The sequence below is a fragment of the Alexandromys fortis genome, unplaced genomic scaffold (genome assembly GCF_014885135.2).
Source record: "Alexandromys fortis isolate MF-2015 unplaced genomic scaffold, M_Fortis_MF-2015_v1.1 scaffold_6, whole genome shotgun sequence".
In the NCBI taxonomy this organism is placed as follows: Eukaryota; Metazoa; Chordata; class Mammalia; order Rodentia; family Cricetidae; genus Alexandromys; species Alexandromys fortis.
Genome location: NW_026067902.1, coordinates 25012112 through 25036911, shown reverse-complemented (window position 1 = coordinate 25036911; position 24800 = coordinate 25012112). Strand labels below are relative to the sequence as shown.

The 24800-nt window shown below is 43.2% G+C and overlaps 1 protein-coding gene across 2 annotated transcripts in view; it reads left to right on the top strand.

Moving 5' to 3' along the window:
* Fmn1 (formin 1) overlaps positions 1–24800 on the top strand; it is a 345263-nt gene that overhangs the window by 300463 nt on the left and 20000 nt on the right. For both annotated transcript variants that reach the window (XM_050134444.1, XM_050134445.1), the window contains 2 exons: positions 14994–15045; positions 20080–20229. In XM_050134444.1, the coding sequence (XP_049990401.1) occupies positions 14994–15045; positions 20080–20229 (202 nt within the window). The remainder of the gene's footprint in view (positions 1–14993; positions 15046–20079; positions 20230–24800) is intronic.

Sequence of the window (24800 nt, the reverse complement as noted above, 5' to 3'; positions counted from 1 at the left end):
ACCCTACAAGTCATCGTGGGTGAGAACGGCCCGTATAAATCCACGGGGAATTAATCTGCGCCTTGCTACTATCCTGCTGCGCATTTACAATGAGCTCCTACCCCGGCCCAGCAGCAGTAGTAATACTTTTTAAAAGGAGAGAGAAAATAAGGAGCGCAGTGTGTCCCTTAATGAGCCGTGCGGGGGAGGGGCTGCCAGATCCCGAGGCAGCAGCGTCTCCTCCCCCCCTGCCCCAGCTCTGGAATCCCCTGAAGAGCTGGGCCCCAGCCTGGGTTGAACATGTGGGGTTCCCCTTCGGCTCGCCCAGCCAGCCTGGCTCAGCAGATCACGTGAAACCAATCTCCCCCCCCCCCCCAGCGCAATCATAGAAATGACTTCAGCTTCATAAATCATCCTTATCATCCACCCTGCAGAAGGGGCCGACAGTATGGGTTTCCTCCAGAAAAATATTTCAGGCCTACGATTTCACGAGCTACCCCTAAACCACCACCACTACCCTTTTTTCTTTTCCTGAAATCACCTTCTCGGCGGTTGCTCCTGCCTAAAGAGGGCACGGCAGGGGCTTCTCCAGTCTACCTAATATTGCAACATCTTCATGTCTAAGAGTCTGAGAGAGCCCCACTGCTAAAGGGTGACGCAGGGGGTTGATCTAGGTCCAGGGGCCTCACAATCCATTTTAAGAATTTTAAGGAACGTCATTTCTCTTTTTTTTTTTTCCATTAAAGGCTACTTTCTTTGTCCTACATTTCCCAGATATCAAGTAATTAAACATAAGAAAAAATAGCTTATTTTGTGGAATTCAACCCTATTTTAGCACATGGAGGCATCCAAAGCATTTTGTCTTCTAAACAGAAACGTTGAGACTAAGGGCAAAGGGATGGGTTATTTCCAAACTAAACCAAAACACATCAATCTGCATTCATTGTAGTTGATAATATTTTAATAATCCTACCTCATCATTTCTCTAAAAAGGTCTCCTTTAAGAAATCCTTCTAGAAAATAGTTTTGATATGCTATCTCATGAGTTTCTAGAACATTCTTTTATTTGAATAGGTTCCCATAGCCAATTTGAATAAAAGGGAAATGTTCCCTAATTATTTTCAATTATGTTAAATTTGAGTATAAATTAATTACAAAATTATTCACTTAAAAGCTGTTCGTAGCATATTAGGAGAGTACGCATTATGGAGTTAATGTGATTTCATACATATGAACCATCACCAATATGAACTTACAGATATTTTCATTCAGGAAACTGGGTTCCATTGTCAGGGACCACTATACTTCACGACATGTTCCAGCGCTTTGTATTCTCGGGGTTAATATCTAAGTGCTCTGTAATGAGGACTTATTGTACAATCTGGAAAAAAAAATACAAAAATTGCCTTAAAGAGATACCACTTTAACTTCCATTCTTATTGAATTCGTTTTCGGTTTTTATCCAATGCGGAGGAGATTTCTCTCATCAAAGCCTTTGGAAGTGGCCGGGGTAGTCTGAGGGTGACGCTGGGGGCCTCTGCCGGGAGCTGGGTTAAGCTGGCTCATCGCTATCCCGTTTATAGATAGTACAGTCACCTTTCGCACCACGCCCCCACATCTTTGTTTCCTTTCCCTGGCTCCCGTGACGATCATCTGTACTAACGCGCCATCTGTGTGCCTTCTGCTGGCAGAACAAATCTAATGTGCTTGGATGTGAACAACGTCTTGCATAGTGCTTTGGGGATGAGTCCCAGTTTCTCTAGTACTTTCATACTGGAAAAGCCGCCCAAACGACCCCTGCTCGCCTTCATCACTCTTAGATAGGAGTAGCATCCCAACTATGGAACTTAGTTTTCCTAGGGCATCATTGCTAGTCGGCCCACTTGAACCCCTAATACAACACGCCCTTGTTTAAACGAAAGCAGAGTGGATTAGAGGATAGTTTGATCTCGAAGCAACAGTTAGTGTCAGCAAAGCTGGGCTGTGTTAAGAGTTTTCGTGGAGACAAGAGACAGAGACAGAGACCCACATTGGAGTACCGGACTGAAATCTCAAGGTCCAGATCAGGAGCAGAAGGAGAGAGAGCACGAGCGAGGAACTCAGGACCGCGAGGGGTGCACCCACACACTGAGACAATGGGGATGTTCTATCGGGAACTCACCAAGGCCAGCTGGCCTGGTTCTGAAAAAGCCTGGGTTAAAACCGGTCTCGCTGAACATAGCGGACAATGAGGGCTACTGAGACCTCAAGAACAATGGCAATGGGTTTTTGATCCTACTGCACCTATTGGTTTTGTGGGAGCCTAGGCAGTTTCGTGGATGCTCACCTTACTAGACCTGGATGGAGGTGGGTGGTCCTTGGACTTCCCACAGGGCAGGGAACCCGGATTGCTCTTTGGGCTGACGAGGGAGGGGGACTTGATTGGGGGAGGTGGAGGGAAAGGGGAGGCGGCGGTGGGGAAGAGACAAAAATATTTAATAAATAAATAAATAAATAAGAAAAAAAGAGTTTTCGTGGCCTTTTGAATTCGGTTTCCTCAGGATACCTTGAATTAGGCAGGGCTCTGTTGCAAGACTGGTTACGGCCAGCATAGGTCTCTGTGGATTTTGCAGGAGATTTTGGCAGTGTACTAGCTGTTATGACTAAACATCTAAATCACTGTATTCTAGACTGAGAGCTTCCATGATTTGACAAAATGCTTTAAACAGCAATGATAGCAGAGGTTTAGTGTAAGATGAATCTACAGGAATATGAAATATCCTTTCGAAGTAGGTGGCCTGCTAGGTTTTTTTCTCTCTTGGTTTTTGATTAGCATTGATCAGTCTTGAGTTATTAAAACTTCTTATCATTTTAATAATCCAGTTAGCTCATTATAATATGGTGTCAACAATTGTTTTTGAGAATGGAAAGGAAGATCAAGCCCCCAGGGTCTCATGTGTGCAGGCAAACTCTCTACCACTGAGCTATACCCCCAGCTAGAAATCATATTTTATATTGGATACATGTCTAGACAATTCATAAAACTGTGTAGAATGATTGCTTCACGGAGGGAGCAGGAATTCACACCCATGTGTATATGCAATATAAATAAAAGCATTCTGTGGGTAAATGGTCACGTAAATTTAACATGCAGGTTCTCATTTTTCAGTTGTAACTTATTTTTCTGTTTGACTCTATAAAGATATGACAGTTTTGTGGGTTTTCTAGCCAAGACCTATGACGAGTAACGGTGAGATACAGTTTTAAAAGCTAGATAGGCGGCAGAGAACAGATCTTTTCATTCAGACGTTTTGTGACATTAGACGGATCACTCCCTTTTGGGCGCACTCTGCCCCTGCATCCAAACATTATCTTTTGTTTGTTTGTGTTTTTTTAACTATATTACATGACATTAATTCATGGAAAACCTACTCAGATCATGTGAAAAATAAAAGCCATTTTGTCAAGAGAGGAGGGGTAGAGATCATAATAATTTGGCTTCTTAATTCTTTCTAAAATTTAAAGACAGAATGTTTTTGTGGTTACGTATCATTTCTATAACACACATTTTAACATCTTAACCACAGCCCATCTACTACTTTGCATTCTTTTGTTCCCTTACAGTTTTTCCCACAGTATTTCTGATCGTGTTCTTTGCGAGCATGATTTGGGGTTTGTGGATCTAGTACTGAGTGTATCAAATCTCGGGGAGTTTCTCTGGGGATGCACATGTTGCTAAAGGAATAAACAGGATGCTCCATCACTCAAATAAGCATCTCTGGAGCCCAAGCAAATGTTACAGATAAAAAGAACGTGCGTGGCACAAGGCATTACAGTACTGGACATTCGCTGAATGAACGTGCTAGGCAAGGTGCAATGGCCGAGCACCTTGCCAACATCTCTCAATTATTTTGACAACTGTCTAAAGTCGTTCTTATTGTTTCATAAAAGAACTAGACCTTAGCCAAGTTAAACAGCTTCTCTAAAGCCAGAAGTTAGAAAGTTGACATGTTGGCTCCACCACCATCCACAGTGTAGAAATTGCCTTAAATGCGGGTTTAAATGACTCTTAAATCCTTTAACCATGCACCTAACACATCTTTGCACTCAGTGAGTTCTCAGAATAATCAGTGCTGACACCACCAAACTGATTATCCTGATCGATTACATTAGACTGCTTCCTTAATAATTGCTCACTCAGCAGATTGACCCTCCTCAGATGCCACTGGTGGAAACCATTGGACGGAAGGCGATGTGGAGCGGGACACCATTCTATTACCGAAAAATCCAGTAAATGTTTGTTTAATTTCCTTTTGTTAACTTAATTCATTTTTGAACCTTAGCCTGAGGGTTGACTAGATAATTTCTTGTGGCTCCAAAATTCTTAAATGTAAGATTCCATTTTATCTAGTTTATAATTAGGCAAGTTAAGATATGATAAGAGATGGATCCGTGGGTAAGGCACTTACTGTGCAAACGTGAGGACCCGACTCATGGAAAACCAGATTTTGCACATCTGCAGTCCCAGCACTGCTATAGCAAAAGCAGTTGTCAAAATAATTAAGAGATATTGGCTGACTTGTGGGCCAGCTAACCTGGTATATGCGGCAGGGAGCAACAAAGACCCCATTTCCAGGTGGCAGGAAAGGACCCACACCTGAGGTTGTTCTCTAAACAGGCAGGCTATGACACACAAAAGCACACACATATACACATGTTTAAAAAGACCTAATGAAGAGTCAAGTGATCACCCCAATAATATGAATGGTTATCAAAGCAGCTATGAAAGACTCAAAAAAAAAAATCCAAATCGATTCTTTTTCCAGTTTGCTTGCGAGCTAACTGCTCAGTACCAAGGGCTGCAGTGCTGCAGGATGGCATGGGATAGTAACCTGAAGCAGGCCAGGTTAACTCAGAGAGCACGGATGGGCGGCCTGTTCCCTCTGCTCACAAACCTGTCAGCTGCTTTGTAGTCTGGCATTATACAAACGAATGGAGTAGCAAACCACAGGTTGGTAGACAGACACTACCTTTACATCCTCGAGTGCTAAGCCACGTGAGTAAAAGCTTGAAAGCAAAACACACAGACCAATAAAAATTCTACAGGCCATGCCTTCCAGAAAGACACATTTAGTTGGCTCCACACCAAGACAGGACAGAGCTGTTTGAGGAAAAGGGCATCTCCTGGTAGTAGTGTCCCTACAGCTTGCCTCTGAATGGTTATCGAGAGCTTCATCATGCTGAACCTCCTTAGTTTTGAAATTCCACAGAGGTTTTTGAGAGGACTTATTGGCATCTTATTGGACAAAAAATTTGAAATTCAAAAAAAAAAAATCAGTTGCAGAGTTTTGGTCCAACAAGATGCCAATCAATAGTCCTCTCAAAAATTGACTTTCTCCCTGAAAGATGTGAGCATAGACTTCACTATTCCAAAGAACTCCTAAAAACGTTCCAGAAAGTCTGATTCTTCCCCTTAAAAATGGGGTGGCTAGAAGATAGGGCGGGCCGTACAAGGGAAAATGATTCACGTAAATTATTCTCTAGGTAACACAGCATAACTTATAAATAGAAGTATTGAGAAGTGTTTATAAAATACATGAGAAAACATTTTGACAACAGAAATGTCACTTAATACATGTCAGTAAAGGTATGTGTTGGCCTGGTCCAGGGAGGCATAACACAGAGAGAGTCAGGAGCTGCCTGAGAACTCAACCACCTGCCTCCCATTAGTGTAATTAGCTTCTCTCACCGGATCGTTTGAAAATTTTACCCCCATGGTCTGTTTTAAAGCATCAAGAGGCAGGAAATTCAGAGTGAAGGCCAAAATTCCAACTCAGAACTTTCTCTCTGATATGTAACCTCCTATTGGAAAATGTGCGGTCCAGTGCACGTCCTAGATACCACCTTAGCACGTGAGAATCCTGGTGAAAACAACGCTCCTTAGGAGACAGGAGGGGCATTGAATAATGCCCTACATTATGAGTCAAAACCCTCGATACCAGCTTAGATGTCCAAGGACAGACTGGATAAAGGACATGTGGCATCTATACGCAGATCTACTGTTTTCAGTCAAAGAAAAGCGAAGTTCTGATTAGCTCCTTTTATCTGTAGTTCTTTGCTTTATGACTCCACAGCCCTCTTCAAAGGTGTCAGTTCCAATGCTTTTTCCTCATTCTTTTTGCCACAAGCCTTGGTTTTCTAGGGAAAGGGGACGTGGACATCAAAGTGCATCCCTCTGGGAACCTTGACGTCGTGCCATCACCCAGTCCCCCACCACTTTCCACAGAAGGTTCTGGTCACTTTTACACCGCCGAATGAAAGCTCTGTGGCAAACCAGAAATAGCCATGCTTCTAGTTTAACCACAACTAGGGAAACCAATAAGATAGGAAGACAAGAGAAGATATCATCTTTCATGGACAAACACACTGAGAGAGCCAGGCACGGTGGTGCACTTCTTTGATCCAAGAACTTGCGGGGCGGGGGCAGACAGATCTGGGTGTGTTTGAGGTCAGTTTAGTCTACATAGGAAGTTTAAGCCAGCCAAGGCTACATAGTAAGATCCTGCTTCTAAATAAGTAAGTAAATAAATAAATAAATGTTCTAAATAAATAAATAAATGAATAATTAAATAAATAGCAAGATCCTGCTTCTAGATAAATAAACAGACAAACAAGCAAGCAAATAAAACTGTAAGAAGAAGAGGGGAAAGTAAGATACAGGAGCTCTGGCTGTCAGTGTTGAATGTAACCAAGTGTGGAAAGGCCAAGGCTTTCCGGTGTTGGCGTGTTGCTTCCTGGCTTTCCAGAAGGTACTGCTTTTTCCTGGAAAAGCACATGAAAAGGTGATTTCCCAGGAAATGAAAAATGCCAGGCACGTTCACATCCCACGGATGCCCCATGAGCCAGCGCCTGCTCCCCTTGTTTCCCCTTTAACATCACCCAGCTCCTCCACCTGTCGTGTGCTGTAATAAAATCAGCTTCTTTACTGTGTGTCCTGTGGGTTTATGCCAACCACACCAGGTCCATAAACCATGGTATATTAAAGTGTAATAGACTGTGTAAAGAATGCCTGGAAGATCTTCCAACCTCTATCCCTTCCTCTCTCTTCACATTTTACTGCTTCTCTATGAGTATTCATAAACATGACTTTATTATGTTTAGAATAGAGTCCTCAGTCTCTCTGCACAGTCTTCTTCGCCTACACCCACCATGTAAAAGCTTGAGATTAAAAGTTCCAAGACTTGGGTACATCTACATGCTGCCGGTCTTAATTTGGAAATTTCTGAATATCCAATCTTATTTATAGAACCTTCCCCTTTATCAAAATTAAGCCTAGAAAAGATTTAGTATATTTTGAAAACTCTGAGGCTAATGGCACTTGGACTTGTGAAAACAGTCCAAAATTTGAACTCCAAATGAAAGCAGCATGTATTGGGATAAAAATAGTATATTCTGATGTAGAAGGAGAGAGATGCTTCTTGGTTTCTGGTCACTTAGCCCCAAAATAATCACACAAAAACTGTATTAATTAAATCACTGCTTGGCCCATTAGCTCTAGCTTCTTACATATTAATTTAACCCATTTCTATTGATCTGTGTATGGACACGTGGCTGTGGCTTACCAGCTAAAGTTCTGAGGTCTGTCTCTAGCAGGGCTACATGGCGTCTCTCTGACTCCCACTCTTCTTTTTCCCAGCATTCAGTTTAGTTTTCCCCACCTGCCTAAGTTCTACCCTATCAGGCCAAGGCAGTTTCTTTATCAACCAATGGTATTCACAGCATACAGAGGGGGAATCTCACTCTGACATTTGGATGCTACTTTATTCCTAATATTTTGTTGCAAATAAATGAGGGGGGAAGGGAGGTAGATTTGATTTGTGCTTCCAAGAAAGACCCTGCTGTCCTCAGGAAGAGATGGTTCCCAGGAACTCTGTTCTGTTAATGTGTTCTGTTAATGTTGTCTATTTATCCATCTTTCACATAACTGAAAACAACCTTGGTTGCTACTCTCAGGCAAAGTGGAATAGGAAAGGCAGGCTGCCAACAGATCTCAGAAATGTACTGTGCACCATACCATGGACATGGCTCCATTGGAGTTCACAGAAAGACCAGTTCTGCCCCATGGGAAGAGGCATAGAGAGCTTCATCTAGCAGGCAAATTTTAAGCTTGATTTCTGAAGGGGAAAAAAAGTACTTTGGCAGTGGAGTTTGGATGGGGGAAGAGAAGGGATAAAGAGATATTCAAAATAAGGAGCCACTTGCCTCCCAAATAAAGTCATTAGAGAAAGCCCAGATAACATTAAAGTCCAGTGTGACAGATGCATTGGTCAAGAGTGGAGAGTGAAGAGAGCCTGGTCATGAAGGCTTGGTGTGCAAGGCGGAAGTGCTTTATCCTGTACTGGGGTCCTGTGTGAGTCTGTGTGAGTATGTGTGTGTGTGTGTGTGTGTGTGTGTGTGAGAGAGAGAGAGAGAGAGAGAGAGAGAGAGAGAGAGAGAGACGACAGACAGACAGACAGACAGACAGACAGACAGACAGATGGAAAGATAGAGGCAGAGAGACCCTTAAGCAGAATGATGACATAATTGTCTTTTAAGAAGGGAACTCTAGAGGTTAGAGGGAAACTTTTACTCTAAAACACTTCTGTGTTAAAAAAGAAAAGAAAATAGATTCACCTATCATCTTTGGTGTGGTTTATGGGACAAGGTCCAGTTAATCAAGCTAGGCAGCACAGAATTCAATGGTTATTAGGTTGGAAAGTTTAGATTAATCCTAAGCACATCTTACCTCTACCCTCTTGACTCCCAGGTATTTGTAAACCAGTAAATCACTTTCTCTCTTGAGATTAAATAGCAACAAAATGGGACATCAGAGCATAGGCATAAAATGATGGGCGTGATCAGGACTCCACTGTTAAATGGGAAGATTTTGGCATTTCCTGTAGAACAGACTTGATCAACCCTTAAATAATGATGAACAAAATTATAACCGAAAAGAAAAATACTTTTCTGAAATGTGAGAATAGCCATACCCCATCCAAAAAAGCTGTGAGATACATCTAAACAAATGGAGCATCTGGGGTAACTCTGCCTTCCTGGAGACCAACACTGTTATCTCCCCAACAGCATCTGCCCACTTGTCTCTTTCTGTCTTATTTAGTTAATTTTTACAATAATTTGTATTTTTTGTTATTATTATCTATTACGGTTATCTGTGACCAGGGATCTTTTTTGTTTTAGATTTATTTTTAGGTCTTTGTTTGGTGTGTGTGTGTGTGTGTGTGGTGTGAGTGTGAGTGTGCCCACAGAGGTCAGAAGAGGGCATCATATCCCCTCGATTTGGAGTTGCAGGCAGTTGAGAGCCACTGGACCTCGGTGTTGGGAACTGAACTTTGCAAGAGCAGGAAACTCTTGCAGGAACTTTGCAAGTGCTTTGAACTGCTGAGCCATCGCTCCAGCCTAAGTATTCTTTGGTGTTACCGATGTGATTGTTTTGGAGCGCATAAACTCTGAGAGCCTACTCCACAAATGTGTGTTTCTATCTCCTCCACCAACTGGCTATGTCCTCCTCTCCTTCTGTTCAGGCTTCTCTGCTCCTCCAGACACAGTCAGGCCAGTTAATAGCCCTGCAGTGGCATCTTGGTGATCAAGGCAAAGGAAGAGTCCTCACTTCACCTCTGAACCTAGGAATGATGCAGATGAATGAGGAAAGCATGTCAAAGCACAAGACAGAAGTTAGATCTCTTGCACCAAATAATTAGCCAATCAGCCAACGCCAAGGAAGCACTCCAGAGGAAACCGAAAGTGCTGCTCCAGTGAACACATAAGAAATATTAGCGACCCAGACAGAAAATCAACGCGATCAAATCTTCTAGTCTCTGAACGTTGAGGGAGGTGACGTGGCAAGATTTATCTCTGACGTAAACATAGAAACTTAACTAGCACATAAAGTTACCAAGGCTGCAGCATATCACCCAGAAGTTCTAGCTTAGGGTCATGGAGGAGAGTGGCTGTATATAACGACAGACAACCATATAGATGAAAAGGCTTCATTTCGGAAGGAAGTGTCCTGTCGGCCTTCCATAGCTGCAGAGTAGAAGCCAGGCTTGGTTTCAGGGACTAACGCAGCTGGTGACTTCTTGCTATTTCTCTGTTCTGAACATCCTGAGACCCTTAAGGATACTAATTCTACTCTGTGCTCCATAAACGGAACATGAACGTTTGGCTGACAGCGCATCTGTTTTCAACATGGTTTCCTGGATATTCTGAGTCCACTGTTGAGACTGCTCAGAGGGAAGGAGGGAGAAAAGATTCCTCTCATCTGGTGGGCCAGGAGCTTTCTCTAAGACGGACAGTGAGACAATGAGATTACAGTTGTTTTCTACACACAAACCTAACAGCTATTCTGCAGTCTATGGTTCGAGAAGGATGTTTGACTTTTAAGTCTTATCTAATAAACTCATTTTCTAATGCTACACCTGCCACTTGTAATGATTTCTTCTGGTGAGTAGAGGCAAGGCGGATTGGAAAACATTCTAGAAAAGACTCACCACTCTGGATTTATTCTAAAAACATTTGAGATTCATAGGAGGAGCTCAAAAATATCAACACTAAGAGGAGTTGGAGGAAGCTCATTCCTACCACTATTTTTGACTTTGAGAGGTTCCAGTCTTTGGGGGCAATAACTGGAAATATAATGCGGACAGAAAAAAAGAATTTTTACAATCTCAAGCAAGAAACGCATTTCTGCTTGTGGATTAACGAAGAAATTGGTTTCATGATCTGCTGGTGTTTGGTCATTGTTGAAGAAGAATCAAAGCACCTGCCCAGGGGTTGTACCACCTACAGTGGGCTGGGCCCTTCCACATCAAACAGTCATCACAAATTGCCCCACGGGTATGCCCAATCCAATGGAGGCAATTCTTCCACTTAGGTCCCTCTTCCAACGTGGCTCTAGTTCTCATCAGGTTGACAAAAATGCATCAGCATAGCTATGCATGAACTTGGCACATTTGTAGATGACAATGTAAGAGAGTAGTGTCAAAAGGTTAGGCACCCCTGGACACATAGCCCTGATAAGAAGTTTAGAAGACAGAATTGGTGCTAAGTGAATCGTCTCCTTGTTGGAATTCTGGTTCTTCTAAATTGCCTTTATTGTCTTAAAAACTGTGGCTTTATTCCCTGATTTGGAAATTATATCTAGCTTCCTGCAGGCTTTTAAAGAATGTCTTGAAAACAAGCCCCAGGAGCAAGGTGGGGGTGCATATTATCTTCCCATATCTCCTAATGCTAACTGGCAGCCCCTCCAAACTTAGTCTCCTGAGAAACCTATCCACCCTACCCCTGCTCATAATGCCACAATTTAAGTTATGGGGAAAGAAGCTTAGAAACACTGAAATGCCACTTAACTTATGTGACTTTGCCTAGCAGAAGATGAAGTACATTCCATACATAGATCCAAGGACATTAGTTAAAGTTGTAGGATGAGGAAAAGTTTCACAAGGCTCATTATTATCAACATACTGTGCCCTATGTCTTGAACCTAGTACCAGCATATGGGTATTCCAGCTTTAGCTGTCTGGACTAACTAATTCAGTAACTCACTCATAAAGGTTCCTTTTGTGGGCATCATCAGTGCTCTGAATGTCTCCTGCTACCACTTACCAAAAATTGCTTACAGTGTACCCTATCCTGTCAGGTTTAGCTGCCTTTCTTCCCTAACTACAGTGAAAGTTCTGCGGAGAGGCAGCTCTGCTTTCTTGTAGATTCCAAACACCTAAAATAGGCCCTAGCCACATGGAACATAAGAACACACTCACCTAGCTCACAATGCCAACAGCTACTTCAGGCTGGGTCACATAGGAAGCTATGACCAACAACAATATTATCTTGTCCTTTCTTCTCTCTGAAATGTAGAAGATGCAGTAATAAGGCAAGCACCTCCCATCTCTTGAATAGAGCAGAGCTTTCGTATCGACTTGTCATTCACTTACCCACACCAGGGCTTCACCTCCAGTACTGAGAAATGAGGGCTCGATTTTAGGAACACTAGAATTCTTACAATTGGCCTAAAGTTGTTTTAATTGTTAATGATATTAGAATTTTAGTTTCTGAGTCCATGAATCCAGCCTTTAAACATTTTCTTTCTAAAGAATATATTTAAATTTGGCTTAAATGGAGCATTTGGTAACGTAAGATGTATCAGTGGCACCATCACAAATGTCACTTGTTGTAGTGAGATATGCTAGGCTGGTAGAGAATCCACACCACAGTGCGTCCCTTTCTGTCTGTCCTCAAAAGCCCCTTCACACAGGAAGAATGAAAGCCGCGGGTCCTTATTACCTTCCTTCACACCCTTTCTCCCAGACTCTCCGAGATTCTGTAGAGTTCACTGCCTCTCCTTAACACCTGCTTTGCATTTTCAGGTGTTGTTTCTTTCCACATCACCATATTCGAAATGATATTGAAGGTCTTACCTGCTGGTCTAGTCCGTTTGGATATACTGTTTCTTGTCACTCAATTCTTGTGTAGTGACAGCTTGGCCGTAGTTGTGTTGCTACATCATAAACGCGGCCAACTGGAAACTATCCAGGGCCAGAACAGCATAGGTGCTCCGGGAAGACCACTGAGGCTCAAAGGAATTCTTCCTTCTACTTAGCCATGCATGTAGTTTAAAATCCTTTGGCATGAAAAAATAAAGTCATTGGTTTGTTTCACATTTGAGGGGAACTTGGAACCTCAGAAATTCAGGTTATTTCTCAGCATCTGATTGGCAAAGAATCAAAGCAATACACAGAAATAGTGGGGCTATTGGGGGCATTATATAGCAAAAGAAGGCCACAGTACCACTTAGCCCTACTAAAATGATGCACTTATCAAAGCCAGACCATTTCATATTGTTGCAATTTTATTACTTGAAATATAATGTACATAAGTGATGACATACCACATGATCCCACAATAGTAGCTTACATTTATAATCTAAATATTCCATTGTTTGCTTAGGACAGCCAGTGTCTCTCCCTTTAATTACTTTGTGACCAATATATACACTGATTTCTATAAACTCAATTCCACATTTAGACCTACAGCAGAAAGCAACAAAACTGTGAAGCTGCTATTCTCGTGGGGCTTGCATAATACTGTGGCATTGTAGGCAGATGTGGTATTAAAGGAATAGCGTTGTCTGTTGAGCAGACAGAGGCAATGGGTGGAGAAGGGAAACAAAAAGGAAGAGACCATGAGGGAGGACTTGGGAATGAGAGGTGGCAATGGATGGTCTTTTCCTTGGTGAGACCAATCAGAGAAAGTGGCATTTGAGCTGAAACCTGAGTGCAGTAAGGGTGACAGCTGTATGGAGTCTGGAAAGGGTGCTCCGGGGAAGAAAACCCGCAGAGGCAAAGAGTCTCAGAGGCACACACACTCAGTGTAACGTGAGGGCCTGTTCGTTGGGGTTTCTGTCCCGCCTGGTACCCCACAGCTGGCAAGCCCCAAAGAAAATCACACACAGGTCTACATAAGTTATAAACTGATTGGCCCATTAGCTCAGGCTTCTTATTAGCTCTTGTAGCTTATATTACCCCATTATTCTTGTCTATGCTAGCCATGTGACTTGGTACCTTCTTCAGCCAGGCAGGTTACATCTTGCTTCCCGATGGTCTGGGCAGGAATGGGGGAAGAGCTTCCTTCATCCCAGAATCCTCCTGTTCTCCCTGCCTGGCCTCTACTTCCTGTCTGGTTTTCCTGCCTATGCTTCCTGCCTGGCGAATCAGCGTTTATCTAAAATATGATTAACAGAATACAGACAATTCTCCGGCATCAACTCAGTGCACTCAAACCACATCTGACCACACAGAAACGGACATGGGAAAGGCTGGTGTCTCCAAGGAGCCAGGGCCTCCTAGGACATTACAATCACTTTAGAAGTTATGTCAAGTATGATACCGGGGAGGGGTGCAGCTTGAACTGCCATTTCTAAAGGAGTGACAGAGAAAATGAGGATGAGGTGTTAATAAATGCTGTCATGTTGTGGAGGGAGCATGTGTTGTGTGCTAAGCCCTATGCCTGCATTATCTCCTTTAACCTTGACAGTAATTACTGTGGTTGTTCCTGGAGGACAGATGAGGTAATGATTAAGCATTTGGTCATGAATAATTTCTCCATAGTCACACACAAAGATAGGAAGTGGCAGACCCAAGTTTTATACAATGCTGATATTGTAAATCCTTTAATAGCTGTCACAGAGTATCTCAATAGAGATCGTTCATTATGATTGACTTTTTGTTCCTTCATTTAAAGTCATCTCAGGTCTCCCATAGATTATATGATTACATTGTGGTCTACTTATTTTCTGGGTAATTTAAAAGTATGAGTGTTACTTTCATACGTAATGATATTATCTTCAAAGTGGAAAATATTGTAAAGTACTCAGAATGAAATCGTATTAAATAATTCCAGAGCACAGGCTCTTCATCTATAAATTCAGAATCATATCTTGGTGTCATTAACTTCCATAGTGACCTTATGTATTTCCTTGCCAATGCATTTACAAAATGTTGATCCGAACCCAACATCCATAGGTTTTCCCCAGACTGACAATGAACTTGTCAACAGGAGAGAGACTGCACAAGGATTCTTGTGCTTGCTCTTGAACCCCAGCAGAGTTGCTGCACACACTACCGTATTATGTTTGGGGATGAGAGAGAACAGAATGGGCATATGGTAAGGGTTATGGGGAGGCTAACTGTAGCTCCAGCAACCACATCTATCAGAACGTTTCCAACTGGTGTATTTTTCCAGGTATAATTATCATTTCCTCTCACTCTCAAGGGTGTTCCAGACAAAACAGACTCATTTGACTGTGGCTAGCTCTAGCCATGCTCAAGAAGGCGATGTCTTTGAATATGATCTCCAGGCATGTGACTCGAATGTGCTCTTGAGTTCCTGTAATAATGAATGGGTGTGATCAAAGATATACGATTACACAAGGGATAGATATGTAAGAAAATAGTTTAATCATAATTATTTTTCTTCCACAGCCAAAAAAGAGCATAAAATGGAAGAAAGCCACTTGGAGAATGCGCAGAAAAGGTAAGTGGCTCTGATGTGAACTCAATTCTTTCTGACTAGACATCCTTTACTTTTATTATTGTAAGGAATGTTCCCAATGCTGCACAGCCATCTTCTCTAGACTTCCATCTAAAACTGTGCAACCATGAAGCACTAACTCCTCATCCTATCCCTTCCTTCCCAAGGCCTGGGCAGCATCGCTCTGTCTCCTCCCTCTGTAGTGAGGAGCTGCAGGGCAGGCCTGCTTTTTTTCCCACCCGGCTCACACATGGCTATCTTAGCCCCGGAAATAACAACACACAAATTGTATTCATTTAAACACGGCCTGGCCCATTATATTTAGCCTCTTCTTGGCTAACTCTTACATATTTGTTTAACCCATATCTAGTAATTTGTGTAGCACCACGAGGTGGTGGCTTACCGGAAAAGATTCAGCATGTCTGACCTGGTGGCTGGCTCCATTGCGTCTGCCCAGAGAGGAGAGGCATGGCAATTGCCTCACTTCCCTCTTCCTCCCAGCATTATGTTCTGTCTACTCCACCCACCTAAGGGCTGGCCTATCAAATGGCCAAGGCAGTTTCTTTATTAATTAACCAATGAAATCAACACAAAACAGAAGACCCTCCCACATCATCCCTCCTTGTAGAGTCTTGTGCCATTTGACCATTTATGACTAACCGATCTCACCTATATTGTGTTGAACAATTAGCCCTTTGATCCCGTCTGTTGAGACATCTATGAACAGTGAGCTGAAGTGATACCTCTTTCATCACATAGGTCACAATCCTGCTTCATCTGCTTGCCTCTCCTTCCTGCTCTGGTCCTACACTTCCTCATTGAAGTTAGAAAGAGAGTTAACTTTCTTTCCACATCATAACTAGATTAGACCACTTCAATAAATAGCTAGGAGACTGACTTCAGTTTCTTTGCTCAGATAGGAGAGGGTTTTATAGACAAGGGACGGGTAGAAAATGGTATCGCCTTCTGTGCACAAAAACTCCCTCAGAAGTCAGAAAAGACCCTAGGGTTCTTCCTTCAAGCCTAGCCCCTCTTTCTGACTCCTGCTTCTCTATGTAGACCCCAGAGGGCAGCCATCACCTCACCTGGTGAAACCCAGAATCTGTCCATTCCAATCCCCGGGGAAGGGTTCTCTTTGTTAGTTCACCAGTCATCCCTCAGTGGTACCTCCCTTCTAGAAGGGAGGATATGGGGTCCTTCAGGAGAGAGTACTGAGACACATTTGACAGTTAAATATTCTAAAAGTTCCAGATAATTAAATGAGGTAACAGGGGAAGGAAGTAGCACCTAAGGAAATAAAAATAACTTTACAAAATAGATGAGAAGAAATTCGTAGTTACGAATGTAAGAACACATAAACTAGGGATGAGTCCTTTTCCTTAACTCTCGCCACAGTTCTGAAAACCCAGAGACAGGTGCCAGCATTTAGTCCTGCTTCCTGCTGTATTCTGCCAACAAAATTAAGATGCCGCTGAAAGCAAAATGAAGGGCAGCCTTGTAGCTTTCTAAGTGCAGACATGTTCTTGACTCATGAGCATCGTCCTATCATGATAATTGCTGAAGAAAACTAAGACAATTACATGGTTGTGCTTTTAGATTTTTGGCCCTCCTCGACTGGACCGATCCCTGCATTACGCTTTCTTTCCTTGTGTAAAATCAGTGTCAGAGACCTTCAGAGAGGAGGCTATCAACAAGGGCAGGCTGGGAGCGGGCCAGGCAGCAATTCGGCTTCCGGGGTGCACGTCAAGTTTCTAATCCCTTTTCAAGACTTTTGCTGAAGGGCGGGGGGGGGGGGGGGGGGGACCTTCGAGAGGCCCAGGCTGCTGTGTATTAGGCATGCTGAGAGGAGCCATAACTTCCGGCTGTCAGCATTTTCCGTGACTTTGCGGCGAAGGTAGCGTAGCTTTCATGTCATCCTTGAAATATGTTAGATCTCATCTTTAATGTAGAAACCACGGTTGTTTGCTTGCTCTCTTTAAGGAGGCTGTGGTCATGTGGCAACATTCGTGTGAGCCTTAGTAAATTCTTAGGTTTTATTCTCAAGAGAAACAATTTCCTCTGAGGCCAAGGGATATTTGCTTTTCCTAAGCAGTTTCTGAAGGCACGCAGGAGAACACAGCAAGGGGATGTGTTCCGCTCTGGCATGTCCACACTAAGTGTAGAGCAGTTTCCATAGCTCTGGGTTCTTTGATAGAATCATCATCTGTATTTAAAAAAAAAAAAAAAAGAGGTTTGACCAGATTAAAAGGATGTGGACTAGACAAGGAAGTGTAATAGGAGAGAATCGGGGATGGGCGTAAAGTGAGATGAAATGCGTTGATATAAAACAAAACATATGATTGGAAATTTTCTTTTTCTTTTTTTTTTTTTAAGTGCAATGCTATTTGGCAGTTGTGTGGTGAGGACTGGACATTTAAAAAAGCAAGGCATCCTTTGTCAGCTGTCTGTCGGAGAAAATTGCCCCCGGCAATTAAATATCAATGACTTTCTTGCCCAAATTTCAAGTTTCTGGTACAGTGTTCTGTGAACCAAAACTGAATTTTCATGACGAACATTTTGACTGGGTAGGGCATTAGTCTGGACATTATCAGAGAGTGGTGGGTTCAGAGTGTAGCTCTGAGCTCTTTCTTAAATAGAAGGAGAGTATTGCAGTCAAATGAGGTGCCTCCTCGGGGCGACAGTGTCTGTCAGCGTCACAGGGCTTTCATCAAAGCATGCCCGGGACTCTACGTGGTTCTTCTGAGCAGAGTCACTTGCTGCCTACATTCCCCAGAACACTTAGGAAAAAAACGTGCTGAAATGCAGCAACCCCTCTGACAGAGGCGAGCGGGGCATCCCAACCCCACCACCACCACCGCACGCACGCATGCACACACGCAGAGAGAGGCTGTGAGGACAGAGTTGGAGAGAGAGAACCTGCCCCCAGCCCACTGACATGTCTGGGGTAGACACTGTCACTTCTGACTCTGCCACAATGTCTAGTGTGCCCCAGTGTGGACTCAGATAATGCGGAGGTGTTGTAGTGATGGCAGAATCGTGGCAGGTGGTCATGCGTGTTTATCACTGCATCCTGATAGGGAATAGGAAGCTCACGAGTCCCTCCGAATACAAGGTGAACAGTTTTCTCTCCTGTGTCAGCAAATGTACAAATCTGTGTCTGGATAGAAAGTGAACACAAGGGAAGAGGGAAGATGGTGGTGAGTCCTCCTGGGATGACCCATGTGTGACGCATGAGTCTGAAGGACAAAGGGAAGGAAGTGACTGTCTGGTTTGGTAGTTGCCTGCGTCAGTGCCCATGGGCAACCAAAGGTGAGAGCAAGACACGCATCTCACAGGGAGTTGGGAACCTAACTAGAGACCCAGCTCTGCCAGCGGATGAGGTCATTCAGTCTTCCCAGACCTCCGTTGTCTCTCTGAAGAATGAGACTATTGGAAATGTTAACCTGTTCTGTCTCTCTAGTTCTAAACCCAATACCTCAGTAGGAAATCCACAGCCTGCCTCTGTTGGCTGTATAATTCTCTACATAGCCTCATTTTGCAATGTAAATCCCATGTTGGATGAAGTAAAGGTATATGATGTACGTCACCCATCTGGTTTTATCAGTATTTTGACAGCTGTAGATATAGGTGTTATGTCTGGGCTAAGAGTCGACTGCGCTACTTTCTTTGATTACTGGTTTTGCTCCAAAATGTGTGTGTTTGGAATTATCAGATAGTCCCCTCAGAGATTACTGCCATCGTTGCCTTTCTCCACTTACACACTTCTAGCCTTTTAATAACTAGGGGCCGAATTCCCTGGCCAGTAGTTTTAATTTGCATTAAAAACAGATTTGTTATTTACAGAAGCACACAGAATTTATGAGAATTGGAGCAGCAGCTCCAGCTTGGATCTCACCTAATCGTAGCCATGGAATCAATTAACAGTTCATCTGTGAAATGTGATAAAATCTTATGAGATACATATTGCCCAATAACCGAGAAGGAGATGAAAGTATGCTCCGTAATAGTCGCAGGGCTTCGGGATTTTTACAATCGCCACCGAATAGAGTCCCATTAGAAACTCAGTATTCAGGATGGCCACGAAAAAAAAAAAAAACCACCATGCCCGAACAGATGATAGAGCATTGAGTAATAAACCTGGCTGGCCATTCCTGCTTTGATTAGTTTCCAACACCCTTGAAAGGGGGCTGTTTAACAGTTCTTGCTCTTGGCAAATGAGCCTGTGAAGCTTGGGGTGGGTGAGGGCAAAGGGGGGGGGGGAGACTGAGTTCAGAGCTATAAATTGCTGCAAAGCTAGTGCCTCCATGAAGGGCTGCTTGGGAGGCCCAGTTAGGCTAGTGGGCAGGGTGCCTTGACGGGGCAGGGCACAGCATTATCTAAGAGTCTACCTTAGAAAAACAAGAACGCCTTTCTAGCCTGACTGGAGTTGTTGTTGTTGTTGTTGTTTTTTATCTTACCCTTGCTAGACACACAATTATGTCTTGTTTTGGATGTTGACGGTTTATATTCTTGTATCATGGTCAAGGTTTAAAATGAAACTTTTAAAGACCATATAGCATAAATTTCTTAATTCTACCCTTGAGAAAATGAGCGTGAGATGCCAAGTGATGGAGCCAAGACCCAGAGCATGCCAGAGAGTCCCAATTTTCCGGGTTTCCAATGGGCCATCTGACTGTTCCTGGAGCAGTCAATATGTCCTAGGCTGACACGTGGTCATTGAGCAGAAGGAAGACCAGAAGATTGACGTGAACTTCAGATGAGGAACAGACATAAGTTATGTAACCCCTGGAACTGTGCTGTTCCTCCGTTCACACAGATAAGACATACTTAGTAGTTTTCCCAATCATGGTGACTACTGTCAGGTCTACATAGGCTCCCTGGGGTTTGGGGTACTCTCCAGTAACTACGAACCCTGACTCCTGTCTTCGGGAATGGTCATGTGGGAAACTTCCCAGGGTCCCTTCTCATCAACCTGATGGGTTTTGGCGTTGACAGTTCCTGACACCCCCCCCCCATGCTCTCCCCTACCTTCTGCAGTTTTGAAGCAACAGTGGACTATTTTGGAATGAAGCCAAAGACTGGAGAGAAGGAGATCACCCCCAGCTATGTGTTTATGGTGTGGTTTGAGTTCTGCAGCGACTTCAAGACAATTTGGAAACGTGAGAGTAAGAACATATCGAAGGAAAGGTAAGGTCAGGTGAGGTGCGAATGCCCCTCCCGCCCCCCCCCAGCAGTCCGCCTTTTCAAGCCGTCTAAAGCATGCCTGTTTCCCATGTGTCAGTGTTCTGTCTTTTTCATCAAGTCGACATCCAAGAAGGATTCTTGTCTCGGGGTTCCCAGAGAAACTCAGGGAAAGCTTGCTGCCCCCACGGGCGAGATACGCTCACATGATCTGATAAGCTCCGTTCTCTTAACCCCTTCCAATTACTAGCGAGTAAATGAGAGGCGAGTCGTGCTAATGCGCAACAGATTGCTTCTCTGGGTGTTTTCACGTTGGCCCAAGCTAAATGAGGCCGCTTTGCTGTGGCAGACAGTACAGACAAATAAAAGTGAATGCGTTTCCCATTAATAGACTGCATTTGCATCAAAGGGAAATCTCCCCAGCTCAGGCCACACTTCACAGGGTGTTGAAGCCCCACGCTGGATTTACAGCGTCACTTCTGACTCCCCGTATCCTGCTGAGGACATCAAACTGTGTGCCGCTCGGCCTCCTTGCAGCCTCTTGATTTTATTAGTTGGGAGTGAAAGAAAAAAAAAAATCAGCTCTGAACATAGGCACTGTGTGTGTTTGCTGGGGTGGGACGGAGGGAGGGAGAGAGAGACTGAGACTTTAGCACTGTTTATCAGAAAGGTCCATACCTATAATCCCAGTCCCTGCGACCAAGGCAAGAGGATTGCGAGTTCTGAGGGCAACCTGGGTTGCTATGGCGATGCCATCTGAGAAAGAAATGCTCAGTTTGTAAAAGCTGAGAACTCACGGTGAAGATAAAGCGAGGCAGAGGTGGACCCACAACACAGCAAGGTAGCATTGTTGGTGCATAACTGCACTTCACCGTGAGTGCGGAGGACTCTGGATGGCTCCGGAGTCGTTTCCCGTGTTGCCCCGGACAGATACTCCAGCTAGAACATCATTTCACGTAGACACTGAGCGTACGAGGAAGTCTTAAATATGAACAATTAGGGATCAAGAATGTAAAAACTTAAGAGACGATTTTGAGAAAGTAGCTTGATGGTCATATTATGAAAAGGAAATCCTGAAAAACGTCCCCAAATCTGTATCGTAACTAAATTAACTTCCAGGGAACAGTCTTGCTGAGACTAGAAGAGTGCAGTTCCCTTCCTGATCTGATGGTGACTTCTGCTTCATTGCCGGGTCACTCCATCTCTGCAGCCTCACCGGACTGCCGAGCCCCTGGCAGGGAGTTCCGAACATGCAGCCTTCGCTTAGGAATTTTTCTACTCGGATTTTGAGTGTACTTCTTCATGAATTATCTCCGAAGCCTTAAAATGGTACAAAAGCAAACAAACCAAAACCCAGAAGGGTAACTATTCGGTTTTTGTTTTAACAGATCGATAGAAATCTTGAACTGTATTCTGAATTAAAGCACACTCACAGAAAGCCTGCCCCCACACTCACAGAAACCAGACCAGGCTATCTGTGGTTCTGCTGTGGTGGTGTCCAGTTGTCCTTCTGAGTGACTTTTTCTCTGGTTCCCAGCACGGGCATTGGCAGCATTGTTTCCTGGGTACAGCTGGGGAATTGCTTGCTTCACACTCTGTAAACCAGCACCTCCCCAGGGTCATGACTTCCCAAGAGCCTGCCCAGATCTTTTAGCAGTTTCCGGGGTCTCTTCATTGCAGAGATGGATCACCAGCAAAGTGTCAGCCTAAAGCATCTCTGAACTTTAAGGATAGTTTGGGAAAGATTTTTGGAAGCAACATGCTTTAAAAAACTCTACCATTAAAGACATTTTAGCCTGTCCATTCAAGGAATTAAAATAATTATTCAGGATTTTCTTATAAAGACTCTTTAAAAACAATTTTTTTTCTTCATGATAAGGAGTTTAGCTTTAAGGCTCTTAAATGATATATTCATTAGTATAAAATAAGCTGATTAACTTGTTATAATGAAATTAGAAGTAATTTGATTGCTTTGTTGACACTTACTTATTTAATGATATTTGATGTTATATTTTTGATTACAGTTTTCCCAGAAACAAATTGAATCTCGGTAACACTAAATGCCACGAGGCAATATAACATCACTCGCAAGAATTGTTCAAAGGCACTCTTAAAAAACAAAATCCATAGCCAAATGAAAGCTTGATATCATGTAACTATTTGGGGGAAGAATTGTGGTTTGGGAATCTCATCACAAGAAATTGAGATCACTTGATTTTTAAATGTGTTTGAAGGCCAACTGAAACTCAAGAAGCTACTGGAAAAGACTAATCAATAATAGCATTTTCAAAGAGAAAGACCCAAAGGTACATGTCGTTTAGACCCTGATTCCACATGAAGTGAGTGTGACTACTTTAAGTCACCGGAGGTTAATTTTAGGTAACAGAATATTTACTTATTTTTCTGCTTAGTGTGGTTTTCATGAATATGCATTAGGCTAATACAACATTGAGACTCATGTGCCTTCATAGCTAGCAACTCCCCCTTGTAAAGCTAGAGCACTCTCTAAATGTTGTATTAAAACGCCCGATGTTGCTATGTCCTTAAACTAGTAAACCCTGTGGTTAAGAGTGGAGAGGGAGGATGCCCTGTGGACATGTCATTAGAAAAGCAATTTACTACATGGTAATGTCTCAATGGCTTTAATTTTTCTTTGACATTTAAGCCAGTGCTGGGAAAAAGAGCACGTTTCCATGTCTAAGCACAAATCCAGAAAGTTCCTTCTCTATCATTGTTTGGCCCCCAATGGTGATACTTATCCTACAGTGAAAGCTACTGGTGCCTTCTTCTGTTCCTTCGAACAACAGACAGTGCTCAGTAGTACGAAAGGGACCTCTAGATAGAGGTTAGATCTCAAAATCTTTCCCCTTCACTTCGCCATTAATTCACAAAGATTCGCCTGCCTCTGCCTCCAGAGTGCTGGGATTAAAGGCACGTGCTACCACGCTACCACCACCTGGCTTTATCTGCATCTCTTGACATCTGAAACACTTCCTAGATTCTTGATACACACCTTTTTCTATCCATAAAATCCAAATATTATCCAATCACATGCGTAACAACTGCAAGAACCTAACATTTTGACTGCTACTTCTATATCCCATTCTCCACTCGTTTTCTGTATTTTTTTTTGTTGTTTTTCTGTCCCATGGGATCCTTGCTTCTAAAACATTTCACCAGCTAGGATATCTTCAGAAATTTCCCACGTATGCCCACACATGCACACAAGCCACGCAGTGAGCTATGAATTAGGAAAAGGTGAAGATGGCCCAGGGGAGCCAGGACTCCAGGAATGAAGTCCCTGCAAATGCTTCACCCTGAGCCAAGGCAAACTTTAAAAGTGCCACTTAAAAAACCCACGATGGGCCAGGGAGGAGTGAACATGAAGTTTTATAAACTTTACGGGCAATGCAAATAAGAAATTTCATTCTGTGCATAGCTGTAATTTATATCTTGGGAGAACAGGGAGTTCCTTATTTTGCTTTCTTAGTTCCAGCTGAAGACCAAGAGGATTTTGTTTTGTGTCTATGCCATGAAGCTATTGTGATTAATTATGCAGCTACCACAGCTCTGACAGCAGATAGAGCCAGGCTGGGTTAGGGGATCTCGAAGGCTGTTCTCAGAGCTCTCCATTGGTTAGGCTGCTACAGGACCAAGGACTTAACAAGCTTGTCCCTCTACCCACTTAAGTCCACTGATTGCAGTACAGTGCTGCAAGAATCCGTATTTTTACATGGTCGCGTTTTCCCTGCAAAAAGCTCAGTTAACCTATTTATTGATTTATTTATTTAATTTTTCTCCTTCCTGACATACATACATAACCATTCCAGTGACTTGTAAGAAGCCAACTCTCTTCTCCCTAGCTGTCCACTATATAGGGTTATGTTCACCTGGCCACTAAAATGCTTCAGAATTTGAAGGAATCCCTTGAAAATGCAAATAATCAACCTCTAGTTATTTGACAATGCTTTAAATATCCCTGTCATAGTTGAAAACAGTTATGTAAGCCCACAAACAGTAAGAGCCATCCTGGACCTAATTAAAGCACAGGATTGTCATAAACGCAGAAAGGAAAAATCTCCTTGCCTTACCTGCAATTAACTTAAATCTACTCCTGCAAAATTAAAACTGTGTCCTTCAGGTTCGATAGATGGCTCATCCATTAAAGGCTGAGGCTCACATCTGAAAGGATGGGTTTGCCATGAGTAAGGGTTATAAGACTGCGGAGAGCAAGTGTGGGGTGTGGGTGTACACATAAGTGCGTGTTCAGTGCCCATGGAGGCAGAAGAGAGCATTGGATCCCCCTGGAACTGGAGTTACAGGGGTTTACGAACATCCCATGTGAGAGGTGGGAACTGAACTTGTGACCTCCAGAGGAGCAGCAAGTGCTCTTAACTGCTGAGACATCACTGATTTTTTTTTTTAAAAGACCATCTTTTGGCCTTTCTTCACCTGGGTACCATTAGATCATTTCTTCTGCTTTCCAGCTTTGAGAGTTCACTATTCATTTCTTTCCCAGTGTCGCCTTCTCCATCTCAGTAAGGATGAAGTTCTCACTCCCATAACAAAAACCAAAA